The sequence below is a fragment of the Convolutriloba macropyga genome, chromosome 4 (assembly GCF_964194025.1).
Source record: "Convolutriloba macropyga chromosome 4, txConMacr16.3, whole genome shotgun sequence".
Lineage (NCBI taxonomy): Eukaryota > Metazoa > Xenacoelomorpha > Acoela > Convolutidae > Convolutriloba > Convolutriloba macropyga.
Genome location: NC_134471.1, coordinates 28,340,670 through 28,362,742, shown reverse-complemented (window position 1 = coordinate 28,362,742; position 22,073 = coordinate 28,340,670). Strand labels below are relative to the sequence as shown.

General features: G+C 37.3%; 2 protein-coding genes across 5 annotated transcripts in view; one reads left to right on the top strand and one right to left on the bottom strand.

Moving 5' to 3' along the window:
* Positions 1–529: 529 nt before the first annotated feature.
* LOC142337581 (adiponectin receptor protein-like) lies at positions 530–8,649 on the bottom strand. 3 transcript variants are annotated; one of them, XM_075386916.1, is made up of 5 exons: positions 8,553–8,649; positions 7,426–7,722; positions 2,859–3,089; positions 2,294–2,516; positions 530–1,440 (listed from the first exon to the last, which is right to left on the bottom strand). In XM_075386916.1, exons 2-5 carry the CDS (start codon positions 7,681–7,683, stop codon positions 1,076–1,078), a joined length of 1,077 nt encoding a protein of 358 aa, XP_075243031.1. In that variant the 5' UTR covers positions 7,684–7,722; positions 8,553–8,649; the 3' UTR covers positions 530–1,075. The 3 variants fall into 3 exon arrangements, with proteins under 3 accessions (XP_075243031.1, XP_075243032.1, XP_075243033.1); XM_075386917.1 differs by lacking the exons at positions 7,426–7,722; positions 8,553–8,649 and adding an exon at positions 6,222–6,430; XM_075386918.1 differs by lacking the exons at positions 7,426–7,722; positions 8,553–8,649 and adding an exon at positions 3,806–3,934.
* The window catches only part of LOC142337579 (uncharacterized), a 52,748-nt gene continuing 36,976 nt past the window's right edge, over positions 6,302–22,073 (top strand). For both annotated transcript variants that reach the window (XM_075386914.1, XM_075386913.1), the window contains exon 1: positions 6,302–6,388. The gene's annotated coding sequence lies outside the window, so the exon portion shown is untranslated. The remainder of the gene's footprint in view (positions 6,389–22,073) is intronic.

Below are 22,073 nucleotides of genomic sequence, written 5' to 3'. Positions count from 1 at the left end.
GGGGGGGTGCTCGGGGCTGATTGGGGGGCAACACTGGGGTGGGGGGCAATAGGGGGGTCAACAGTGGGGGGTGTCTTCAACCTCTAAGAACCGCCCTTCACACCATAAGTATAAGTATGAGTCTCCAAAACAGTTTGAGCTGAAAGGCTGTAAGAGCACTTAATGCCCGCTGGGCGCTACCTGTTTATCCCGTTTTTGAGGACGAAAAGTCAAAAGCGTCAGACGAAAAATCGGTCAAGCGAAAAATTGCATAAAAAAAGACCGACAGGACTAATATAATTGCTACAAACTTCGTTTGAGAGCAATTAATAACTATATTGGTTTTATCTTAGATGACTCGGCCAGTTCTCATTCAATACATCATTTCCAGCTTTTCATTAAACATGTCTGAGCACTACAGTTTGCCCACTACTTAACCTTTTATTAACTATTCAAATGTCGAGCATAATGCGGCGTTGGATATTGACAGGGTAAGCTTAAACTTGAAGTCCTGAACACTACTTTCTTTGCAATGCCATTTAAAATAAAGTTGATTGAAATAAAGTGTATTTAACAAATAGTTGAGGTATTTGTGATATTTATTTACAGTAGATTTGAAATCTATTTAAATCAAGTTCGAGACACAACAACCACCCGCACTTCTGTTCTGTCAACACATTAGCTTAACAAAATTTGATATCAAACAATGACTAATTAGGCTAATAAGTACGATTGATGTTTTAAATTCTCCGAGTGTGGGGTGGCATAAAAGAGGGAACCGACCTATCAAAAGCACCATCGATTAGAATAAGGGTTATAGAGTAGTACTAGCAGTAGTTGTGAACAAAGGACGAAATGAACAAAAATGAAGGTAACACAATAGGTTCTACAACTGGTAAAAGCTCTATAAGTTAGTTACAATTAGTTTTATCTTTGTTTTTTACTCTTTTTAACAACATTATTGCCATGTTCAATTCTAGCTTATTACTCTGATCGTTCAATCAGTTCTTTCGACAAGACAAAATAGACAAACAACAATCAGTTCTCGAGAAAAATGCAAAACTCCGTTCGTCTAGTCAGACGGCGGAAATGAATTCTAAGCTGCACATTCGCCTATTTTTATTCTGTCGTCAGCCATTGTGATAATTCCATTGTAGTGGACTATGGCGGCCATCACTACCATAACGTGGAATATCTGGTGACTGTGGCCCCAAATGTCCAATTTACCCGGAAGGAATCGTTCGGGAACCCTGAATGCGTAAATCAAAGCCCCTCCAATGTAGAGTAAGGCCACTGTTACCAGGTAGGGGAACTTGGTGTGTTCCAGGCCATGTTTCAACACACTGTGTCCAAATGGAACTACTCCTGAGAGTCCAAGGGCAACGAACGTGCCAGTACGCAGGGGGCGATATACTGGGGAGGACATACGGTCCCACATACACAGGATAATGCTACAAGTGGCTAAAACACAGATTCGATTGTTCACCTAATATAGGTAAAATTGCCATGCATTCGAGAAATTGCTCAAAAATTTGTTGTTCTTTGTAAAAAAAAAACAAAAATAGAAACAGGGTTCTTCTTTCTCATTAAAAAATTTGCCGAACTCGGGCAATGTTACTTAACTCGGCGTTCATGTAGTTTACCCTTGATCGCCTGGAGATGTATTTGCTAGCTTTTTAAATAGCAGTATTCATACAATTATGTCAGATAAGATAACGCAGCACTCTAGTCTTTTGAAGGACATCTGTCTGGACTACTAGACATAATTATAGTAACATTTAAGAGCAGTTTGATAAAATTCAGGACTCTTGGATAAAATTAGAAAGACTAATTAATGATTTTTGCATTTGTAGGACTATATAAATTAATTTTGGCATCAAATTACTTTGAAGATATACATCTCAATTCATTTTCAATGATATGTCTATCGTCAGTATTCTTATTAAGCGGAGCTAGCAAAGCTCACGAACCCTAATAACCTTGTATCATTTACCTTGCATCAAATTCTTTCACTTAAACCAACAAATTTCAAGTACTTATGGCGTGTTTGCGAAAACCAGTTCCTTTGACCCCTAAGTTTGCATCAAAAATTTCTATTTGACTTGAAACAAACGAAAATCCTCTTAATATAGATGAAACATACCCGTGTGAGTTATATCAGCTCACGATGCAACACCTACTCTACTTTCACATTGCATGAGGGGTTATAGCAAATTCAATAGTTGTGGAGGAGGGGGGGTTTCATTGCACCCCACTCCAAACTCATATGGGGGTGTAGCGAATAAAAGAAGCAACTGATATTACAGATACTTACATAGAACAACCATGGTGCCAATGTAGAACATCATGTGAGCCTGGTCACAGTAGAAGCCGTAATACAGCCATGGAACAAAGGACCCTAGGATGAGTATAGCAATGCCAGAGTAGTCCAGTTTAGAGAACAGACTACTCATCTGGGCTGAGTGGCAGTAGAGAGTGTGGTAAAGCCAAGAGAATGTCATACAGGCCACAGCTGAGAGGAAAAAGGCTAGGAATACCTGGAAATATATTTGGTTGCAATAAAACAGAGCTATAATTGGACATGACCGAAGGTATCAAAGAAGCATTAGGCTAAAACTGCTCTTGTCTCAACACAGCTACGCTCTTCTTTGAGACCACCCACTATAACACTTTAAATCAAAATAACCAAAACTACTTCCATCGCACATTGAAGAACTTTGCCCCCAAAATGCCAGAACCTGACATGCCGCAACAAACACACGAAAACGTGCAGATCATTGCAGCCAAGGCTGCTGGGTCACGGTAAAAGTTGACCTATGTTTAAATGACTCCAATTCTATATTCCATACAACATACGTGAAAACGTGATTAATTTTTACCAGGATTTTTTGCCACGTGTATGGCACATTACTGGGTCGGACGAAGAACCAGAAAGTTATGCCCACTAAAATGAGAGAGCCAATGAGGTGTGTCCAGATGTTGACAGTCTCTGAGTGAATAGCGAACACTGATCGGAAACAGGTGGCGATACAGGGAATCGGAGGTCTGTGATTCTGGTGTAGAAAGTCATTGTCTTTCAGCCATTCTGGCAAAGCTGCATGCGCAATGAGCTATAATAGAGAAGAGAACTCGTCTCGCTTTACGTAAACACAAACAAATTCAACTTTCCCCCAACACCAAAACAAAAATCGTTGCACATAATACAGTAGTCTTACCAAGTAATAAGGAAAAAATACATTTTGGTGGGTCAACGCAACTATTCTATACACAATTAATAAGGAATTTTCACCTGTTTTTGCAGAATTATCTATGGCAAAATGAATAAATTTTATTAGCAGGTTTCAGGATACTTATAGCCAGGCGTTCTGTCAATATAACACATGACCTTATAAAATTGAAATCCGGGGAAATTTCAACCAATTTTTTCTTACAGGTGCCTTTCCAATTGGTGTTCATTATCATGCTTCAACATCCTGTTGCTTGTTTCTGAACTGATGACTAGAACAGCCTATTAAGAGCTTGTATAAAGTTGTATAACATCAATTATAGAGATTCACAATCCAGAAGCAGCAAAACAAAACATTTCCAGAATACCTTTAATAATAAACCTGTATTAAACATTCTACTAGGCAGCAATTCATAATAAAAATGTAGCTTAAAACTTATTTATAGGACATGGTACTTCCATTTTACATGATGAACAAAGATCACATTTAACAATGGAACTGTAAAAATTTAGTCGGATTAACCGCAATTATTTTCAAATTCGTTAAATATTACTTGAAGAAAAATCACTAAATTTTAAGAATAAAAACAATACACATACCTGCTTCCGCGAAGTCATCCAACTTAAAACCACAACAATAAATTACTCAACGCCAAAATAAAAATTTCAGCGTTAAGTATGAAATATTTTCCTTATTTTCTGCAGCATCTGTGGTTTACACAATTGATGTTATTTATTACGCCGCTGCAATGAAACCGTTGTTATGCCAGTCAATGAAAGCCTCTCGCGTATCAATAGTTTATTTAACACTCAGCTAATAATGAATATTGCATCCACACATGTTTATTAATTTTCATCATAGACACTATGTGTCACTGACAAAACAGTAGAAGAGAAATGTACTAAAAGCAATTTAAGTAGACAGAAAGTTCTCAAGCAAACAATTTTTCCTCATTAATTGAAGATATCTGTGTTTGGTCCTTAAGTAAATTTATTTTTTATAGCATTCGTATGTTTAGAAACTCGAGGCAGAAAAATCTAGATGCTTAACTGTTGAATAATTTCTCTGTTTCTCTATAAAATTAAATGTTGTTTTCCTATAACCTCAAAACTATGTGGAAAATAGGTAATTGAGATAGGAAAATTGAGATATAATTTTTCAAGTTGTTTTATGTTAAAAGAGGCAAAACTAGTGACGAACTGTGAAAGCTAGACGAAAAAGGTTAGAAGGTTGAGAGAGAACAACCTAATGTAAATTGTGCATAAGATAAGCTTGACAAGAAGCTCTACTTGTTCAACGTATGCTTGACTAGAGAAATAAGCCTTGAGGAACAAGAAAGAACGTGAGAACAAGTCATAAGAGATGCTCAAGTTCGAGAGCTTAAGACCAGTTGGTGTAAATGGGTAGCACACTAGGCTGGCAAGTTAGATGCTGGTTCGAATCCAGTACTGGTCAATTTTCACAGTAGTTGCACCTGCATAGAACCCTAATAGCTGGCAGATTGCCAGAAATAGCCGCAATAGCTTCGTAGATCTGCATTCTAAAAAAAAACAGTAAAAAGACAGACCAAAAAAATTTGTCTTTTCATTGAAGGCTGATATGTTAATTTTGATTAAAAAGCTGTATAAATTTTTGCTGCCTCTATTAGCTGCTGTTAAACCTTCATTTAGACTGACACACAGCCATTTGACCTTATCTCTTTGAAATAAAGTAAATTAAAGTCAATTTCAAAGTGAGGAAGTCATTTTTGAGAGTGAGGTAAGTCAAGTGTGACCAAAAATTTAATCACGCGAATGAACAACAAAACTCGCTCCACCAAGAGCGAAAAATGACGTCACGCACGTAATTCAGTTGAAATTGCATGAACGAATGAACAAAAAGCACATTTGAAGTGGTTGTGACGTCATATGGTCGTAACAATAATCGTGACGACGAAATAAAAAAAACATAGCAGGACAAGTCCTGACGTACAATTCAAAAAATTTTCATTTGACTACTAAAAAAAACTAGACCTAAAACGGACTATGAATGGATTCGAAAATCCATTTAGAAAAAAATCCGATCCAAAAAATTGAAAAACAGCAAAAATCAAAGTGAAATTGCCGCATGTGAACAAAAAACTACTAGCGAGAAAGCGAATTTTTGTTCAAACACCGTTTTCTTTGAATTGTAAAAAAACCAAGGGAAGGCTAATAAAAGCCCCAGCTATCGGTGTGCAGCTATTAAAAAAGAATAGGGATCGAAGAACTGAGTTGACGAAGTTGATGCAATTTATACGAATTTAAAGAAAATCCTAAAAATCAAATACCTTTAAAAAATCAAACCGCGTGTTTTATTTTAGTCTAGATGCTTTATACTTAACAGTGGGGGAGGAACGCTTTTTGGCTGCATGGGGCCCTCGCGGCCTGAACGCTGTACAGGGGTGGGGATTTGGGGGGGGGGGTGAAAGGAGAGGGGGGCTGATGTTGGGTGGGGGCGTCGTAGGGAGGGAGCTCAACCTTTAAGAGCCGCCCTTCACACCATAAGTATGGGTCTCTAAAACAGTTTATGTAAATCGCATACTTGGAGACTAGTGAGCTGAAAGGCTCTAAGAGAACTTAATGCCCGCGCATCCCGTTTTTGAGGACGAAAGTTTAATGAGTCAGACGAAAAATCGTTCAAGCACAAAAAAGCGCATTAAAAAAGACCACGGGACTAACATACTTGCTACAAACTTTGTTTGAGAGCAACTAATAACGTCACGCGCATAAAAACAGTTAAGGAACTTTAACGAAAAGGAGTGGTTATTTTGAAATTTGCGCCGTGAAATGTTAAAATGTGAGAATTTTAAATGAAAAATGAGGATGACAAAATACACGAGTACCACAATACAGCCAAGCTCAATTTACCGCGCAGTGTTAAATGACCATTGAAAAAGTCTAATTGATAATTTTATATCAATAACTGAATACTGATTTTATAGTTTGATCTTTTTTAGAAAACAAATAGCGACGTGGAAAGTATGGAACATGAGACCTTCGTGGTTTGTCTTCTCGGCATGTTCCATTTGTCAACAAAACTGTCACCGACATGAACAAAATTGTCACCAACAACAACAACACGGTCACCGACAATTTCCAACATTTTCTGTACAGATTTGAAGACAATCTCCAACAGAATACAAGAAGAAAACCATGCATCTGGTAAACAAAAGTATCTGGTAAACATAAGTATGCGCACAAAATAAAACCACATCTGATGTTTTGATACAAGAAAACTTACGTTACAACTCACAAAATCTAGCTGAAAAATGATCAAAAAAAATAAATCTTCGTCAAATATCAAACAATTTGTCACACTTTTAGACTGGCTTTACTCAAGTTAAAGGCAAAAACAGCAACTCATACGAGCCGATACACATGTATAATAGAAGCTACAATTTCTAGCTTTGACGGAAAAAAACGAAAATAAGAACTAATGGTGACCACTTTTACGAACCAAATTAAGCCAAATTTAGACCAAATCAATTTAGATAAATTGATATACTAAACTAAAGTATGTGTGCGTTTTCAATACGTACTCAAATCAGAAAATTGAAAAGATAGATCAGAAAGGACCTCGTTTTCAAAAAAAAATCAAATTTTCCTCTGGCAAATAAATTTATTTTTTAAAAGCAATAAATAAGAGCCGGAAAGAAAGTTGAAACTGAAACGATCTCTTTCTAAATTTTTACGGCTGATATGAAATGTGCTTTGAATACACGAAAAGCGCACATATTTTGCATTTATTGGACATATGTTTTTCCTAGTCTTGACTGGGAACAATATATTTGTTCGACGTAGTAAAAATCATTTTAGTAGTCACCTTCTTATAAGAACAGATTCACAATACTTATCTTGCATATTTCAACAATTTGAATCGCATATAATTTGATAGGTACAAAGAAGACAAAATTTGAGCCTCAATTTTCCTGGCTAACTTAAAAACTGAAAATGTTAGCCCAAGGATTGTTTCACCAAGGTTAGATCAAGGAAAATGTTAACCCAAGAGCCTTTCAATGGTACCACTCTACTTAGTCCCCTCAAAAAACACTTATCTGACCGTCAAAATTCACCTAGCTCGCCAGGCTTGCATGAAGTTCTGTCAAAAAATGAATTTGGAAAGTGGAGTGCGTTATTTCGTAGTTTAATTTCTACCACTACTTCTTAAAAAGGTTCATGATTTGAAACAGAAGACCTACTTTTAGTTCCCTGACTTCTTCCCTGATAGTTTGGCATATTGTATGTTTTTCGCATTTGCCATCGGCATAATCGGTCAGTCTATGCTCATCACTTTGTCTATTTCTCGCATCACCTCCAAACGATTGTCGGTTTTGACTAATATTCGGGTCTCCACATTGTATTTCGTCGCGGATTCCATTACTACTCTTGGTTTCACTATCACCGCCAGGAATATTGCTTCGCTGTCGGACGTTACTACTTTGATCAATTTCAGACATCTTAGATGGTTGCTCGCAAATACACGCTGGTATTTAAGGCTAAACAGTAAATGATTTAAATAGATGGAGGAATTCGATCAAGCAAACAGTGAAATAATTCAATTTAATCAACTACAAATACAGGTTAGCTAAACGGCCTAAGCTTCTTTCTCAACCCCTGGTAGAGATTTTCTCAATTTGTCTCCCCTTAACCTTGTATGTGATTGCAGAAAGTAAATGCAGAGAAACTGATATCTGGTGTTGTAATACTGCAGCCAAACAAGCTGAATTGTTTTGGCGTGTTCTGTCAATTGAAGCAAGAGCGTTTATTGCCAAAGCAGAACAGCGTAAATCTTTCACGCAAATAAATACAAACTTGGTATATTAAACAAAAACGCCACCATTGGCAGTGCGTGCGTCTTGAATTCAGAATTTGAGCCGAGTAGCAGCTGCGGTTCACATGAATTCAATATCAATGAATTTTTGTCCTTGAAAGCATTGACCTTAAAACGTAATAACAACTCGGCCGAGGAATTTAAGCAAGCATGGAGAAATCTTAGCATTGAAAACACGCCAACTATTCATATATTAAAAGAGGTTTTAAAATGTTACTAACATTGACATCAACTGCGAAGCATTGCAGAAGGACTGATAGAGCTGTTTCAATGGCGAGATAAAACTCTAATCATAGTAAGAAAAATTGGATCTATTCTGTTTCGGCCCCCAGTGTTTTTTACGCCCCCAGTTATAAATTTATGATGTTATATAGCACGTTACTATGTAACAAAATAGCACGTGCGCCTTGGGGCGTAATAAAATAAGCCCACTAAGCTTGAGGGGAGGGGGAGGGGGCAAAAAAGAATAGATCCGAAAAATCAAATAAAACTTACCCAATTTTCAATAGCTGAACATTGCTTGATCTTCGAAGCCATATAAAACCTTTTGAACTAACTACAAGTACAAAATCTGAAAAAGTAACACTGTCACGATAATTATTGTCAACTACAATCAGCATTAAAAATTAACTCGTATTAATCAGCATTAAAAATTTTGCGTATTCTAAAACATCCAAAATTAATACCAATCTTTACGATGCTATATAATAACAAGGCGACTCGTTAATGTGCGATCGCACATAAGGTTCCGACCCCGCTCATCCACAATTTTGGCATAATTGTCTACCAAATGAGGAACATAGAAAAACCCAAAAATTAAAGTATTTTAAAAATTGGTGTATGAACGAAAAGAAAGTATCCAAAGCAAATAACTGTGGTGGAGTAAAAATGGCGCATTAGATTGATGAGATATGCAAATATTAAGCAAGCGAGTCAAGACGAACAGCAAAATCAAACAACAGCAACAACAAAAATTAATTACATCAAAAATTTCATGTCCGTTTTAAAAAACAAAACTTAGTAACAAATTCAAAATAGCGTCAGATAAAACTGATATTAAACAAAATAACTTGTAATTCACTAGAAAAGATAAGGTAGTAGTCAATAAAAAGGCTTGGTAGCAATTAGACAATAAAGAACAAAAAGAGTAAAGTGGAAAAATTCGCTTATTTTTTAAATCAATTAATTTTGAAATAATGCAAACACCGAGAAATCAGATAGTTTCAGATATAATTGAATGTCAGGGCAGCCGTGGTTGCCTTTTTATAATGTTGATTGTTGGAGCTAGCTGATTACATCATTCTCTGGAGAAGTGGGATAACCTTCGAAGACGACTCAGAGGGAAGGTCATCTCGAAACCAGGATACAATCTACATCCAAACGCTTAAGATAAGTACAAGATAGTGCAAAATCGATTGCGATACGTTGAAAATAACACCAAAATTATATTTTGGCACGATATTATCAATAACACGGTAACAAGCCCGATAAGCGATAATAGAACACCCCTCAACGGTGATCAATTAAAAGCTGAAATCGAACGTCTACAACGAAAGGTTGATATAGTTGGAATTGTTTATTGTGTCAGAGAAGGCGCTTCTGACGTCTACAACAAATTAAAAGAAACTGAGATACCAGTGTTGCATATAGTCAAGAATCTCTTATCTCGCCGAAAGCAAAAGGATAAAGTGTTGAAAAAGTACAGTAAGCTTCACTTGGATCCATTTCTCGAATTGAAAACGCTCTTCTCAATCGTACGAAACAACGGTGATTTGAAGCGAATTTGCAAAAAGAAAAATAGCAAACCCCAAAAACAACGAAAGAAAAACTCCGCCAACAAATAATCAACTGAGGCTAGTTTAAGTTCTGTGAAGTTCCTAGAGATTGAGTTCCTTGGTCCGGATCAGAACTTTTAACCTAAAGTCCCAGTCGTTAAGATTATTTTTTGAGAAATTCCTAGCGATTAAGTTCCTTGGTTTTGCTCAGAAAATAAAAACACGAAATGGGGAAAAATTGTAAAACTTGCAAGAAGGCCGTTAACGCGAACTAAAAGAGTTATAATTGTGTGGCATGTAATTGTAACATGCATCTGACTCCTGAATGTACAGCTCTTTCTCCAGCTGCAATTACTGGCATCAAAGAGCTTGGTATGAATGCCATGCTACTCTGCAATAATTGTGTTGAACAAAATGAAAGGGATAACTTTATTCGTTGTCGAACCCTGGCAAAAGCTGCTGAAAAAATCGATGGCTTGGATGTTGGGGAAAAACTGAAGAATATGGAAAGGCGATTAACGGACTTAGTGGATGAGAAAATTGGGAATGCTACGAAAATGACGTGTGACAAAGTTGAAAAAACATATGCTGCTGTCGTTGCTGTTGAAACTACTTCAGGAAAACCTAAAGGAGTTAAACCTGATGAAAACTCGAAAAGTCACAATATCAATAAATGTATAAGAATACAAGGGATACCTGAGAATCCTAATAAAACGAAAGGGGAAAATCTTGTCCCATCAAACGATGAAGTTAACGATCTGCTCAATTCGATAGGTGCAAATGCACATGTAACGGAAATACAAAGACTTGGAAACTTTCGAAATGATAGAATAAACCCAAGGGCGGTATTAGTAACCTTGGCAAATGAACACGCAACAAGAATCACTCTTGCAAAAAGTCGACAATTCAGAAATAGTTTGGTCGAAAGAAACATTTACATTTACATTACCAGCGTTGTCGAGGGATGACGCACTGAAAGAAAATCATGTTAAAAGAGCGAAGGGAGCTGCTTGACGGAGGTGTACCTAAGGAGAAATTGAAAATCCGAAACCTTGAACTTTACAATGATGGGGTCAAAGTGCAGTTGGATGTACAGAATGCCCACTGACTAGGAGGCTATCTCCATATCCTCCAACTAAATACAAGAAGCTTAGTAAATATCGAAAGAAGATCAAAATTCGTAAATGCAGTAATTAACTCAGATTATAATGTTCTATGTCTAGGCGAAACCTGGTTGAACGATAACATTCATGACTCCGAACTCTTTCTAATGATTACAATATTTATAGAAGTGATCGGGCCACGATTGGAGATAGAAATGCTCATGGAGGTACCCTCATTGCTGTGAAAAATACTCTGATATCGGAAAAAATAAATTCCACTCTACCCAACATGTGTAGCGTGTAAAATTACTCTGAATGACACTCAAGTGTTTCTATATGCGTTCTGCAATCCACCCATATCAAGCTCATATCGATACACGATAGAGGACTTCCAACTGCTCCTGAGAAACATTCCTAAAAACAAACCAATTGTCATCTGTGGAGACCTTAATTTTCCAGAAGCAAACTGGAAGACACTGTATAGCCCCAACGAGACTGAAGACATAGTCATCGAAATGTTTGAAGCGAAATTGTTTCGGCAAATTATCGACTTCCCGACATGTGGAAACAACATCTTGGATACTGCCTTCTATCAAAATTGTCATCTATCCGCTGAATTAGACAAATCTTTTCCATCTATCTATAATCTAACTGACCATGAAGCTATTCGTCTATCCTTAGAAAACCCAGTTACTGAAACAAAACCATTAATACAGAACTTTATAAGTTTTGGGAATGCTGACTATGACGCTATAAACGAGCATCTTGTTGAAAAACCGCTCCAGTCAAATTGTTACACCAACATCAACAAAATGAGCGAAGAATTCACAAGGTATCTTGACGGAATTTTTGATTTGTATGTCTCGAAAAGAACAAGGCATAGACAATCACTGCCACCTTGGATTTCCTGTGGTACTTCAAATTTGATTAATAAGCTGAAGACCCAGAAACGTTTAATGGAGAATAAACCAACATCTTACAGAAAACAGTTGGTTCTAAAACTGGAAATCCAAGTCACTGATTCAGCTGAAGAAGACAGAGTTGTGTACCAAGAAAATTTACTGGGATCGATACCAAGCAAAGTTCACTTCGATGCGAACAAGCAAATATGTTTAATCAATTTTTTCACTCCGTGTTCTCCCCAAAAACTAATTTCAGTTTGAAAGATTTCAAAGTACAGAAACCCTCTCTTACAAATTCTGACATCTCGAAGAATACCATCAGAAATATAATGGATAATATTGATGCCACAAAATCCAGAGGACTGAACGGTATACCTCCGGTTTTTTACGTAAAGACGAGCAAGAATCTCTGCAACACCATGGATTCTGTCCTTCGGAACATAAAAAGGCTGCGGAAAAAACCCGATAGCTGGAAATTTGCTGCCATAACGCCTATTTTCAAAAAAAGAGACCGAAGAAAAGTTGAAAACTACCAGCCTGTCTCACTATTGAACATTGATAGCAAGATTCTGGAAAAAGTATACACATTGCCTTGTATAATCATTTTCAAAATTTCCTAACTAAGATTCAACATGGTTTTGTAAGGAGAAGATCTGTGCAAACAAATATGCTGATGTTTCTCAAAAGAATTTATGAAGCTCTTGATCACGACCCTCAATCAGAGATTATTGCTTTCTACACTGACTTCTCAAAAGCTTTTGACAAAGTACCACATTATGAGTTAATTCAAAAGTTGATTGACATTGGAGTTGGAGGATGTTTGCTCGAAATTTTAATCGACTACTTGATTGATCGACGACAATATGTGCGTGTGGACAATACCAGTTCGAAGATGCTCGATATAACAAGCGGGGTACCACAGGGGTCAATCCTAGGCCCTATACTGTTCTGTATAATTATTAACGATCTTCAAGATGTCCTGATGTTTTCTGAGCCCTTTATCTTCGCTGATGATCTTAAAATTTTGGCTGTACAAAGAAGCTACTGGGAAGTCCAAGACGATCTACATGGGATTGAGAACTGGATAATCCAAAATAAAATGGAGCTGGCAATAGACAAGTGTGCGTATCTGAATTTCAGAGGTAGAGAACAACAGTACAAATTGATGGGGAAAGATTTGGCGAAATCCACAACTGTCAAGGATCTTGGTATTCACGTGGCGGCTGATGTATCGTGGAAACAACATATTGAAGAAAGAATGAAGAAAGCAAATAAAGTTCTGTACATGCTTAAGCGAAATGTTGCAACTAAAGTAAACACGTTTGTGAAATTTGGATTATATAAGTCTCTAATTCTGCCGGTATTGCTGTATGGTTTCACGTGCTTGACTGCAGGAAGAACTGAAATTCAAACTCTGGAAAAGTTTCAAAAAAGGTAGTCAAATGGATAACGGGAAATAAAGATACAGAAAACAAAAGCCAGCTTCGACTATTAAACATATTGCCATTACCAATGTTTATCCAACTTAACGATCTATTGCTGGTTTCAAAAGCTTTGAATGAAGAAAATAGCGTCATCGAGCTTACTGAAGTACATACGAAAGAAACAAGGAACAACGAATTTTTCAAAATGACGAAGACTCGAACAGAGAAAGCGCGCAGTGAATTCACCTTTAAAACCTGTAGAACTGCAAACCGCCTAGAAAAATTAGTAAACTTAAGGGAACCATCTGGACTGAAAAACCGAATATAACGTACAATGTGAAAGTTTTTCGAGAAGAAATTTTTTGAGCGAAATATTTGCACTTGGCAATTGTTCTGCGATTGTCAAAACTGTAAAAACTATTGGACATTATTTTAATTTGATGACTCGGACTTTAGACCCTTCAGCACAGCTGTAAATCCCCAACAAGAACAACAACAACAACATAAAATATCCCATAGGTGTACGATTACCAAGGCTTCCAAAAAAGTAATTAAGAGCTGCCGGTATTCAATTTTTTACGCGGCTACAAAAAGAACATAAAGACAACAATACTATTGCCATCAATATGTGTTCAATTGCGCTTTCTGCAACCACCGATAATGTATTATGTGACCTTTCATTAATGAAGCAAGGTAACAAGTAGACAAAAATGGAAAACAAAATGTAAAAATAAATAACACTAAGTTTTTTTCGAAAAAAAATATTTCCAAAGACATGAACGCCATTAATTACAGAATAAGAAATTAATTAGGTTCGTATATTCTTCCAAAAGAAGCCCATGAGAATTGCAATTACGCAGAATATGTCTTATGTTTACAAAAACAACGTCAAAAGCGACAAAAATAAAAAAAAATTACTTTTTTTTTTCGTGTCGAAGCCAGTTAAGTAAATGATTTCTTCAAAAACTTTAGATTGTGTGACACTAATCCCCTTTTAAAACCTTCCTTTGACAACAAAAATGTCATAATAGGTCTGTAATTAACGAGACGAGATAAAAACCAGAAAATAAAATGAACAAAATTGCGAAGTTAAAAAGTGTTTTTTTTTAATTAGGAAAACAATTGTTTTCAGAGTCATGAAAGCTATCAGCTATCTACTAAAATCAGAATATCTCATCTATTTTTCCATGAAAAGGCTATTAAACCCGGTCATTGTACAGTAAAATTTCGTGCGACAGAAAGTAAAAACGGCAGTTAAAGACAATTTAAAAAAATCAATTAAAATCTTCGAAAAAGTGTCGAAGCCGTTAAAATCATAATCTATATCTTCCAGCATTTTAATAATATCAATTGTGCCTTATTTTGAAAGCCAATAATGTGATATATGAACCGTCAATAACGAGATAATGTGACAAAACTAAAAAACGTGAAAAATGGGCGAATACCTAAAAATTAAGAAAATTTGAAATCTTGTTGTATCAAAGCCAGTAGCCATAAATTAAGGCGTATAACCGCAATAAAGATTGAATTTGATTTCAATAGAAAGAAGAAGCATTCTTTCATGCGGACAATAATCTACAAACAGACCAAAAAAGAGAAAAATAGAGGCAAAAGTTCAGTAAGTCATTATTTATTTGAAAATCAAATACCTTTAAAAGTCAAAACGACCATAAGCTTTCAAGTAATCAACTAGATACAAAAATGTGGAGCTAATTAGGAACCCAATTGAAACTATCATTAGTGAGCTTTTTTTGAAATGTTCTGTTATTTAGTTATTGAAGAAGAGATCGAATTTTTTTATAAAAACGACCGACTGTTTACAATACGAATTATTTTTGGATTATACCAGTCCAAGATTGGTCCAAAACTAGCCCTGCTAATGCTGTTTGTTCTTTAAGAACACTTAATTATTCGAATGTTATAGATATTGATTTTTTGTTAGTTAAAGAATCAAAAATAGATGCTGCGTTTTTGATAATAAACGAATAAATTTACCAAAGTTTTAATTACAGAGCACTCTCAACGGAATTTGATGTAAAAAAGCCCCCTTTTTAGTCTACAAAAAATGTGTTAGTGTTGTTTGGGTCTGTACTTCCTGTAAATTTAATCAAAATGGACTAAAGAAACATATTTCGTGGTGTTTTTGAAGAAAAAGTCTTAATTTTAAAATATTTAGCCAGAATTTTTGACAAAAAAAAACAATAAGAGCCTACAATATTCTTTTGATTTTTTTGTTCTTACAAATAAAAATCAACAACACCTTCAAAAAAATAAACAAATTTTAGAAAAATTGGTAAGTTTTATTCAAAAATTCCGGAAAAAGTGAACAAAATCTCGCCGGAATTCACACAATTTTCTCAAAATTTAAACCTCGATAACTCCTTGTAAGAAACGAAAATTGAAAGAACTTTTTTAATTCCATATTCTACGCTGGACAAGTTTTCTAATGATACCAGTCTCAAATCTCTACGATGAATATACCGATCGGCCAAAATTGACTGAACAAAAAAAACACGTTTGAGTATATAGTTCCTTCCCCCTCAAGAGGGGTCGGGACAAATAAAGCGCTGGAGTGAGATATTTAACAGACTCTCAACAGCATCAACAGTAGTAGTAATGCCTTCCAGAGTCCGAAAGGAGGATACACCCATGAGACATAATGAAGTGATTTATTAAGTTATGTCTGTCATGATGTCGAGATCGAACCTTATCTTCAGCCGTTGCAAGGGGAAAGCTTTGCTCTTAAATCAACGACAACTGATGATCATGATGCAAGATTTAGATATACGGCCAGCGGACTTCGGGATCCAGGTTCAGAACATACTTTGATGTAGAAATTTTCAACTAGTCAGCAAAAAGTTGCCCTCAAAGTAGTACCGAAGCCTACAAGTAACATGAATTAATTGAGAAGAACAAATATGAACAAAGAGTCATTGATGTTGAGAAAGCAACATTTTGTCCACTTGTCTTCGCATGCACGAAGGCCTTCACGTGCATTCAAGGACACTTAGGTTGAGCGAATGTGTTGATGCTTCAATGGGAGTTGTTGTTGTTGTTGGAGAAGGTAGGCTGTTAGTTTTACTCATCTACTTTCGCTATTAGTTCTAGTGATGCCTGTCTTTGTTTTACATTTTCTCAGCTGATGTTTGTGTATGATAATCTAATTTTATTGATAGATTTGAACAAAACGAAATGCTTTACGAAGACGTCGTGGTTGTTGTTCGGGCTCAATCCGAAATTGCTCCCATTGTAGGTTGGTCTCGATTCCACTATCTGCAATCGGGGCAATCACAAAATATAGTCCGTGTACATAGACTCTCTCCTTGAAAGTCAACCCCAGGCGATCCCACAAACGACAAAATACGTCTTTTGAGACCCAAAGGCTGGAAAAAGTTCTTCAGGCAGAGTGTAGCAGTTTGCAAATAGAAGTTTTCTGTGAATTTCTCGGTTCTGTTTCGGGATTTTGATTAATCTGCCTTTTACTCTGGCATATTAGTGCAAAGGTTTCCATCAATGAAAGAACATCAACTTTATCGCGATAGAGTTTAGACAACAGTTCAGCTTGAAAAACGATTGAAGAGGAAACAATCTTAGTGATATCATCTTTTCCCAGTACGTAGTGCTGGGAGGGCCCCGGACCAGCCAATATTCTCAGTGTTGGGGAGGGACAATTCTTAATTTATTTTTATTAGTAGTAGTCCATGGCTCAGGGTAGTCCCTAGGGTTTTGAGATCCATATCGCAAGTCAGATCGTTTATGTTTGTGCCTCCCCCTCCCAATTTAGTGTTAGTGGGTGCATATCACCCCCCAGCTCACATGCTATTTTTAACATGATGTAATGAAATAAACTGAAAATCCCCCCCCCCCACCACCCCACCCCACCGCTGCTTGAATATTGGATGGAGGTGCATAGAGAGATAACACTATATTATTGTATAGGTCAGTATCGAAATAGCAAATATTGGGTGATGGTCGACTCTGGTTGCTCAGCTAGCCAGGTAACGGAACGTAAGGCAAAAGATATTGCGGCCAGATATAGCGACACATGGTGGAGCAGGACGACAAAACCAATAAATCGACGCATTTTTACGAAGAAACCGATATAAAGTTTAGGGACGTGATACCGCGACATCGAATGCAAGGGTTTGAAGGCAGGGACGGATGACATCGGTCGGGTGCCAAATGAACTTTCCAGCCATTTTAGGAAGGGACCTGTTCAAGCCATTGGGCAATCATCTAAAACAACAAGACTCCCTAAAATCATAACATACAAAAACTTACTAAATCGATTCCCAACAAACCTGCCCAATCATCAAAAAAGGTAGCCATAAAAACGAAAACTGAACAACAATATAACGGTCAAAAAATCTTAAACTGAGTTTGCAGTATAAAAAGATTTTTATCCCAAGACGCCGCGCTCCCTCAAATTTAGAGAAACAATTAGAGGAAGAGCTAACAAATAGAAATCTAACCAAATTAGTTTGAATTTTCCCTATAATCATTACCGCGAAACGCGACAAAACAATGAAAATTGCAATGAAAACAAAAAACAATTAATTTAGTATATCATTAGACCACGTATCAAATGCCCAATACAGACTCACTAAGGAACAGTATCAAAGAAAAAGTGTTCAAAAGCCTCGACAAACTCAATGAAGAAAATTAAGCAAAAATATTGATAAATGCCACTTCACCAAAACGAATGTTTAATGGCTCGGTTTTCGATTAAACAGCAAGTGCCTAAAGCCAACGGTAGCAGAAAAACAAGCAATACTTAACCTTAAGCCACCGACGACACATGATCAGCTGAAGTTCTTCCTAGTTCGCATTCACCACCTCACAACTTTTATGCCAAATCTATCAACATTATTCCGAGACCTACTCCAAAAGTATACGAAATATACTTGTGCAGAAAGTCATCAAAAAAGATTCATCAAAATCAAAGAAAGCGTCCGTTCCTTACCGAAAACACAAATTACGACACAAGAAAGAAGACAAAATTCAACACAGACGCATTCAAAGGTCAAGGTGCAGTCCTAGAACAAAAAACACGCAACTGATGCGAACAAATAGCCTACGCGTCTCGAAACCTAAATAAAGCTGAAAAAATACTGCATAAATGAACTCAATTTAATGGAAGACTTATGAGAACTCAAACACATTGAACGCTTCCCACACCCATAAAACTTCAGAGTGTAAACAGATCAAAGGACCTTACTTTCAATCCTGTAAGAACGCACAACGAAAATCCATCATAGTAGAATTAACAAGATGATGCGACAGACTCTTTCCGTTTCATTTTAACATCAAACACGTCGCAGGATGAAAAATGGAACATGCTGACTATATAAATCAAAACCCATCAGACGCACCATAGCGACCATCTAAATACGACGAAGATTTCGTAGCCCAAATTGATGTCAATTGTGAGTAGGCTGCAAGCCAAAATACAGACCGCGTCTGACAATGCAACTTATGCCAAACTGCAAGGCATACCAAAAAACACAAGACAATCCTTCAACAAATATCCCATCACTAAAGACCTTCAATAGAAACGACCAACGATTCCAATCTTAAACAAATTGCAATGAAATTTAACAAACCCAAATTAAACGCAGGACGAGACAAATGATAGAAATGGTAGAGAAGTAAGCCAAAAAACAGCAGCAAACGTCAAGCCGTAATACAGAAACGCAGACAATAATCATATTCGCGTATCAAAGGCATACACTACCAAACCCAAAAATGGATTCAACCTGTGCAGCGAACAAAAAATTTAACGCCGCACCTACAAGCGAGACAATGTATGACGTCAGAGAAACATGTATGTAGAAAGAAAATGAAACAGATCGAACAGTAGATACAGCGCATTTTCCGTTTCCCCTTTTGAAAAACAGCAGCATACACTAATTCAACACTCAAATTTTACAGAACCGCAAATGAGTACTGCTTTCTGTCGAACAATTAAAGAGTGCATCAATACACTCGTCAACTAAAAAAGGCGTTCTAAATGAGTCAGACAGTCAAGTCAACAGGTGAGTCTTGGTAAACCAGTCATACAGAGGACACTCAATCACCCATCACAAAACTAACGGACCTAGAAGTGAAACAACTCACCCACACAATTGATTGCCGCAAGGGCCAATAGACTACGTCATCCGCAAAGTACGGGACTGCTTTTTCACCGGAGAAAAACAACGATGCAGAACCTTAAGCAGTCAATTCTGAGGAAAAGGAGAAACCTAAGTGCCAAAAACGGCTGCATCCTGATTGTTGACAAATTCGCCATCCTCAACACCGTGAAGGAACCCGTAAGAGTAGAGGAAACCGTAATAGATGTCCTACATGCCACCCAACCCGGAGCAAGAGGAATGACTGAATAGATTCGAGGCTTTGGTGGCCATTTATAGACCTAGATTCAATCAGCAAATCAAAAACAAGCAAAAAGAAAATGGTGTCAATTTCAAACGCGAAAGCATTGAACGAAGAAATTAAAATTGGACCCATTATTGATGGTAAAGGTCAGGACTATAATTCCTCGCCTGCATCGACTGCTTTTCAAAATTTGCTAGCTTAAAACTACGGAATAACTCAAACAGAGCGAGCATAGTGAAAATTCTCAACAAACACATTGCTCATCACGGGGTACCCCGAAACTTTAGATCGGACAAAGCAAGTTGTTTGCAAGGAAATATAGTTCAACAGTTATCCGCACGCCACGATACCAACATAGTCTTTGCAACGGTCATAAACCAACTGACCTAGTGGCACGTCTCATACGTCAAACGACAATTAAGTTGTATCAAACTGGACCCTAACCAGAGACCCTTTAACATTAAAACTAAACAAAGCATTAACTTAAGTAACAACTAAGCCTCAAAAAACAATATTATTTGCACAAATACAATGAAAAACCATTTAGACGACAACATCATAGAGAAAGAAACATGCCATCCTTCGTAAAAACAACCAACACAACCCTGACAAAAGGACTCGCAGGGCAATAGAACACAGTCCTACAAAAAACAGACGTTGCCCAGTTCAGCACAACAGAACAGCGGAAGATGCCAGTTATCAATTCTGCCGCCCAAAAAAAATAACAATTGTCACGCGAATTTGATCAGCATGCACACGAGAAGAGAAGTAATCAGGGGAGAAAACTCGATCACAAATAGCGCCACCCTATTCACCACTTCACTCCAAAGCAACAAATCATAGCCTTCGAAAGCCAACCAATTAAAAATCCAGCCGAAGAAAAAGTATATCCAGTCGCTAAAAAAGAACGCCAGAACAACACAGGTCCAAGGAGCTCTCGCCTACGTCCAGACAAAGCTCAGAATCTAAAGTATTGGATCACGACACTTCAAATAAGACTACCAACATGCAGGCGTAGTCAACGGACCATCACGACGCAGCACCCGGACAAAATGTAAATTTTCACGCTCCGGAAACAGCATTGACCTGGATTTACTCCAACACCTCACAACGCATCCGCACCAGTAAGATTAACATTCAGACATGAAAATCCCAAATAACCCCCCTTCCCCTCAATAGTTGCCCTAAAAAATCGATCGCAGACGTCAGCGCGAAAGTCAAACTATGGAACCCAGTTTGAGGTGCCATCCGGAAGTCCGCACCATCCCAAAGTATTTTCTGATCAGACTAAAGTGCGCTCAAAACACCGTGTGCGCTCAAAACGGTCTCTGATCAGACCATTCCAGACGGAAAGGACCTCTGATCAGACCAAAATCAGACCATTGTCCAGACGATTTGTTGTTGTTGAAAATTTCGGCAAAGGGATTGCTCTCTGTATTCGACCATATCAGATGGCTGCTTGTCTGTTGTCTGCAGTTTGGGCAGTCACACAGGATTCTCCAGGTGCACGGCGTCAGTTCATTGAAGTTTGCCATGAAAATTTGGATGAGATATCTCATTAGTGCCATCTTTAGTCCACGTGGTTCTTGGATGTCAATGCACGGTGGTAGTCCATTGGCTAGTCGAAGTGTCCTGCAAACAAAGCTGGAGCGAGCAAACTGTGATTTGAAGTGAGGTACGTGGAAAGTGGGACCGATTCTTCTTGAGTTCTCATTTACCAAGCATAGTTTCCCTAACTCCGATTCAGAAAAACACGTTGTAATTCTGGAGAGCATAAGAAGATCTTGAATCTGCAAAAACATTGGCAGGGGAGATTTAGTTGGCTTAGACGGCTATTGTAATCGCTGGAATATTTATTGGTTATCCATTTGGTGACTTGTCTTTTCCAGAAGACGCGAGTTTTTCATGCTTATCCACCAACATGTTGACCCAAAAGTAATTATTGGAAGGATAAGCGATTTGTAGAGGCAAAGTTTGGTTTTCATTGAGGTCTTCGGGGAAAGGTTTCCTTTTACCATCCATAAAACTGACATAGCTCTTTTGATGTTTGTTCCGATATGCATGTTCCATGTAAGGCTCTGACTGAAGTATATACCAAGATCTCGGACTTTTTCCAAATTTGGTACTTTCATTTTTCAGTTTCTACTTTTCTGTATTGTCACTATCTGAGTGTTTTTGTAAAAAAAAATAAGTTACACTTTGGAACTGATAATTCCATTCTATTCGATACAGTCCAATCTAATAATTTGTTTGTTTCTTCTTGAGCTACATTTAAATTTTCTCTGTCGAGTTGTAACAGCAGTTTGACATCGTCAGCAAATAAGTAGGGCTTGGCTGCCTCAAAAATATCCGGAAGATCATTGATAAAATACAGAAAGAGTATTGGAGCGAGGCCAGATCCCTGGGGGACACCAATAGTTATGGGTAGAAAACTTGA

Bases quoted from the DNA above. Each gene is read 5' to 3' on its own strand.
- LOC142337581 (XM_075386916.1), bottom strand. From the start codon at position 7,683: ATGTCTGAAATTGATCAAAGTAGTAACGTCCGACAGCGAAGCAATATT. The intron at 3,090-7,425 runs GTAGGTCTTCTG...TCTCTATTATAG, and splicing joins AAGAAGTCAGGGAACTAAAA to CTCATTGCGCATGCAGCTTT. The intron at 2,517-2,858 runs GTAAAAATTAAT...ATATATTTCCAG, and splicing joins ACACGTGGCAAAAAATCCTG to GTATTCCTAGCCTTTTTCCT.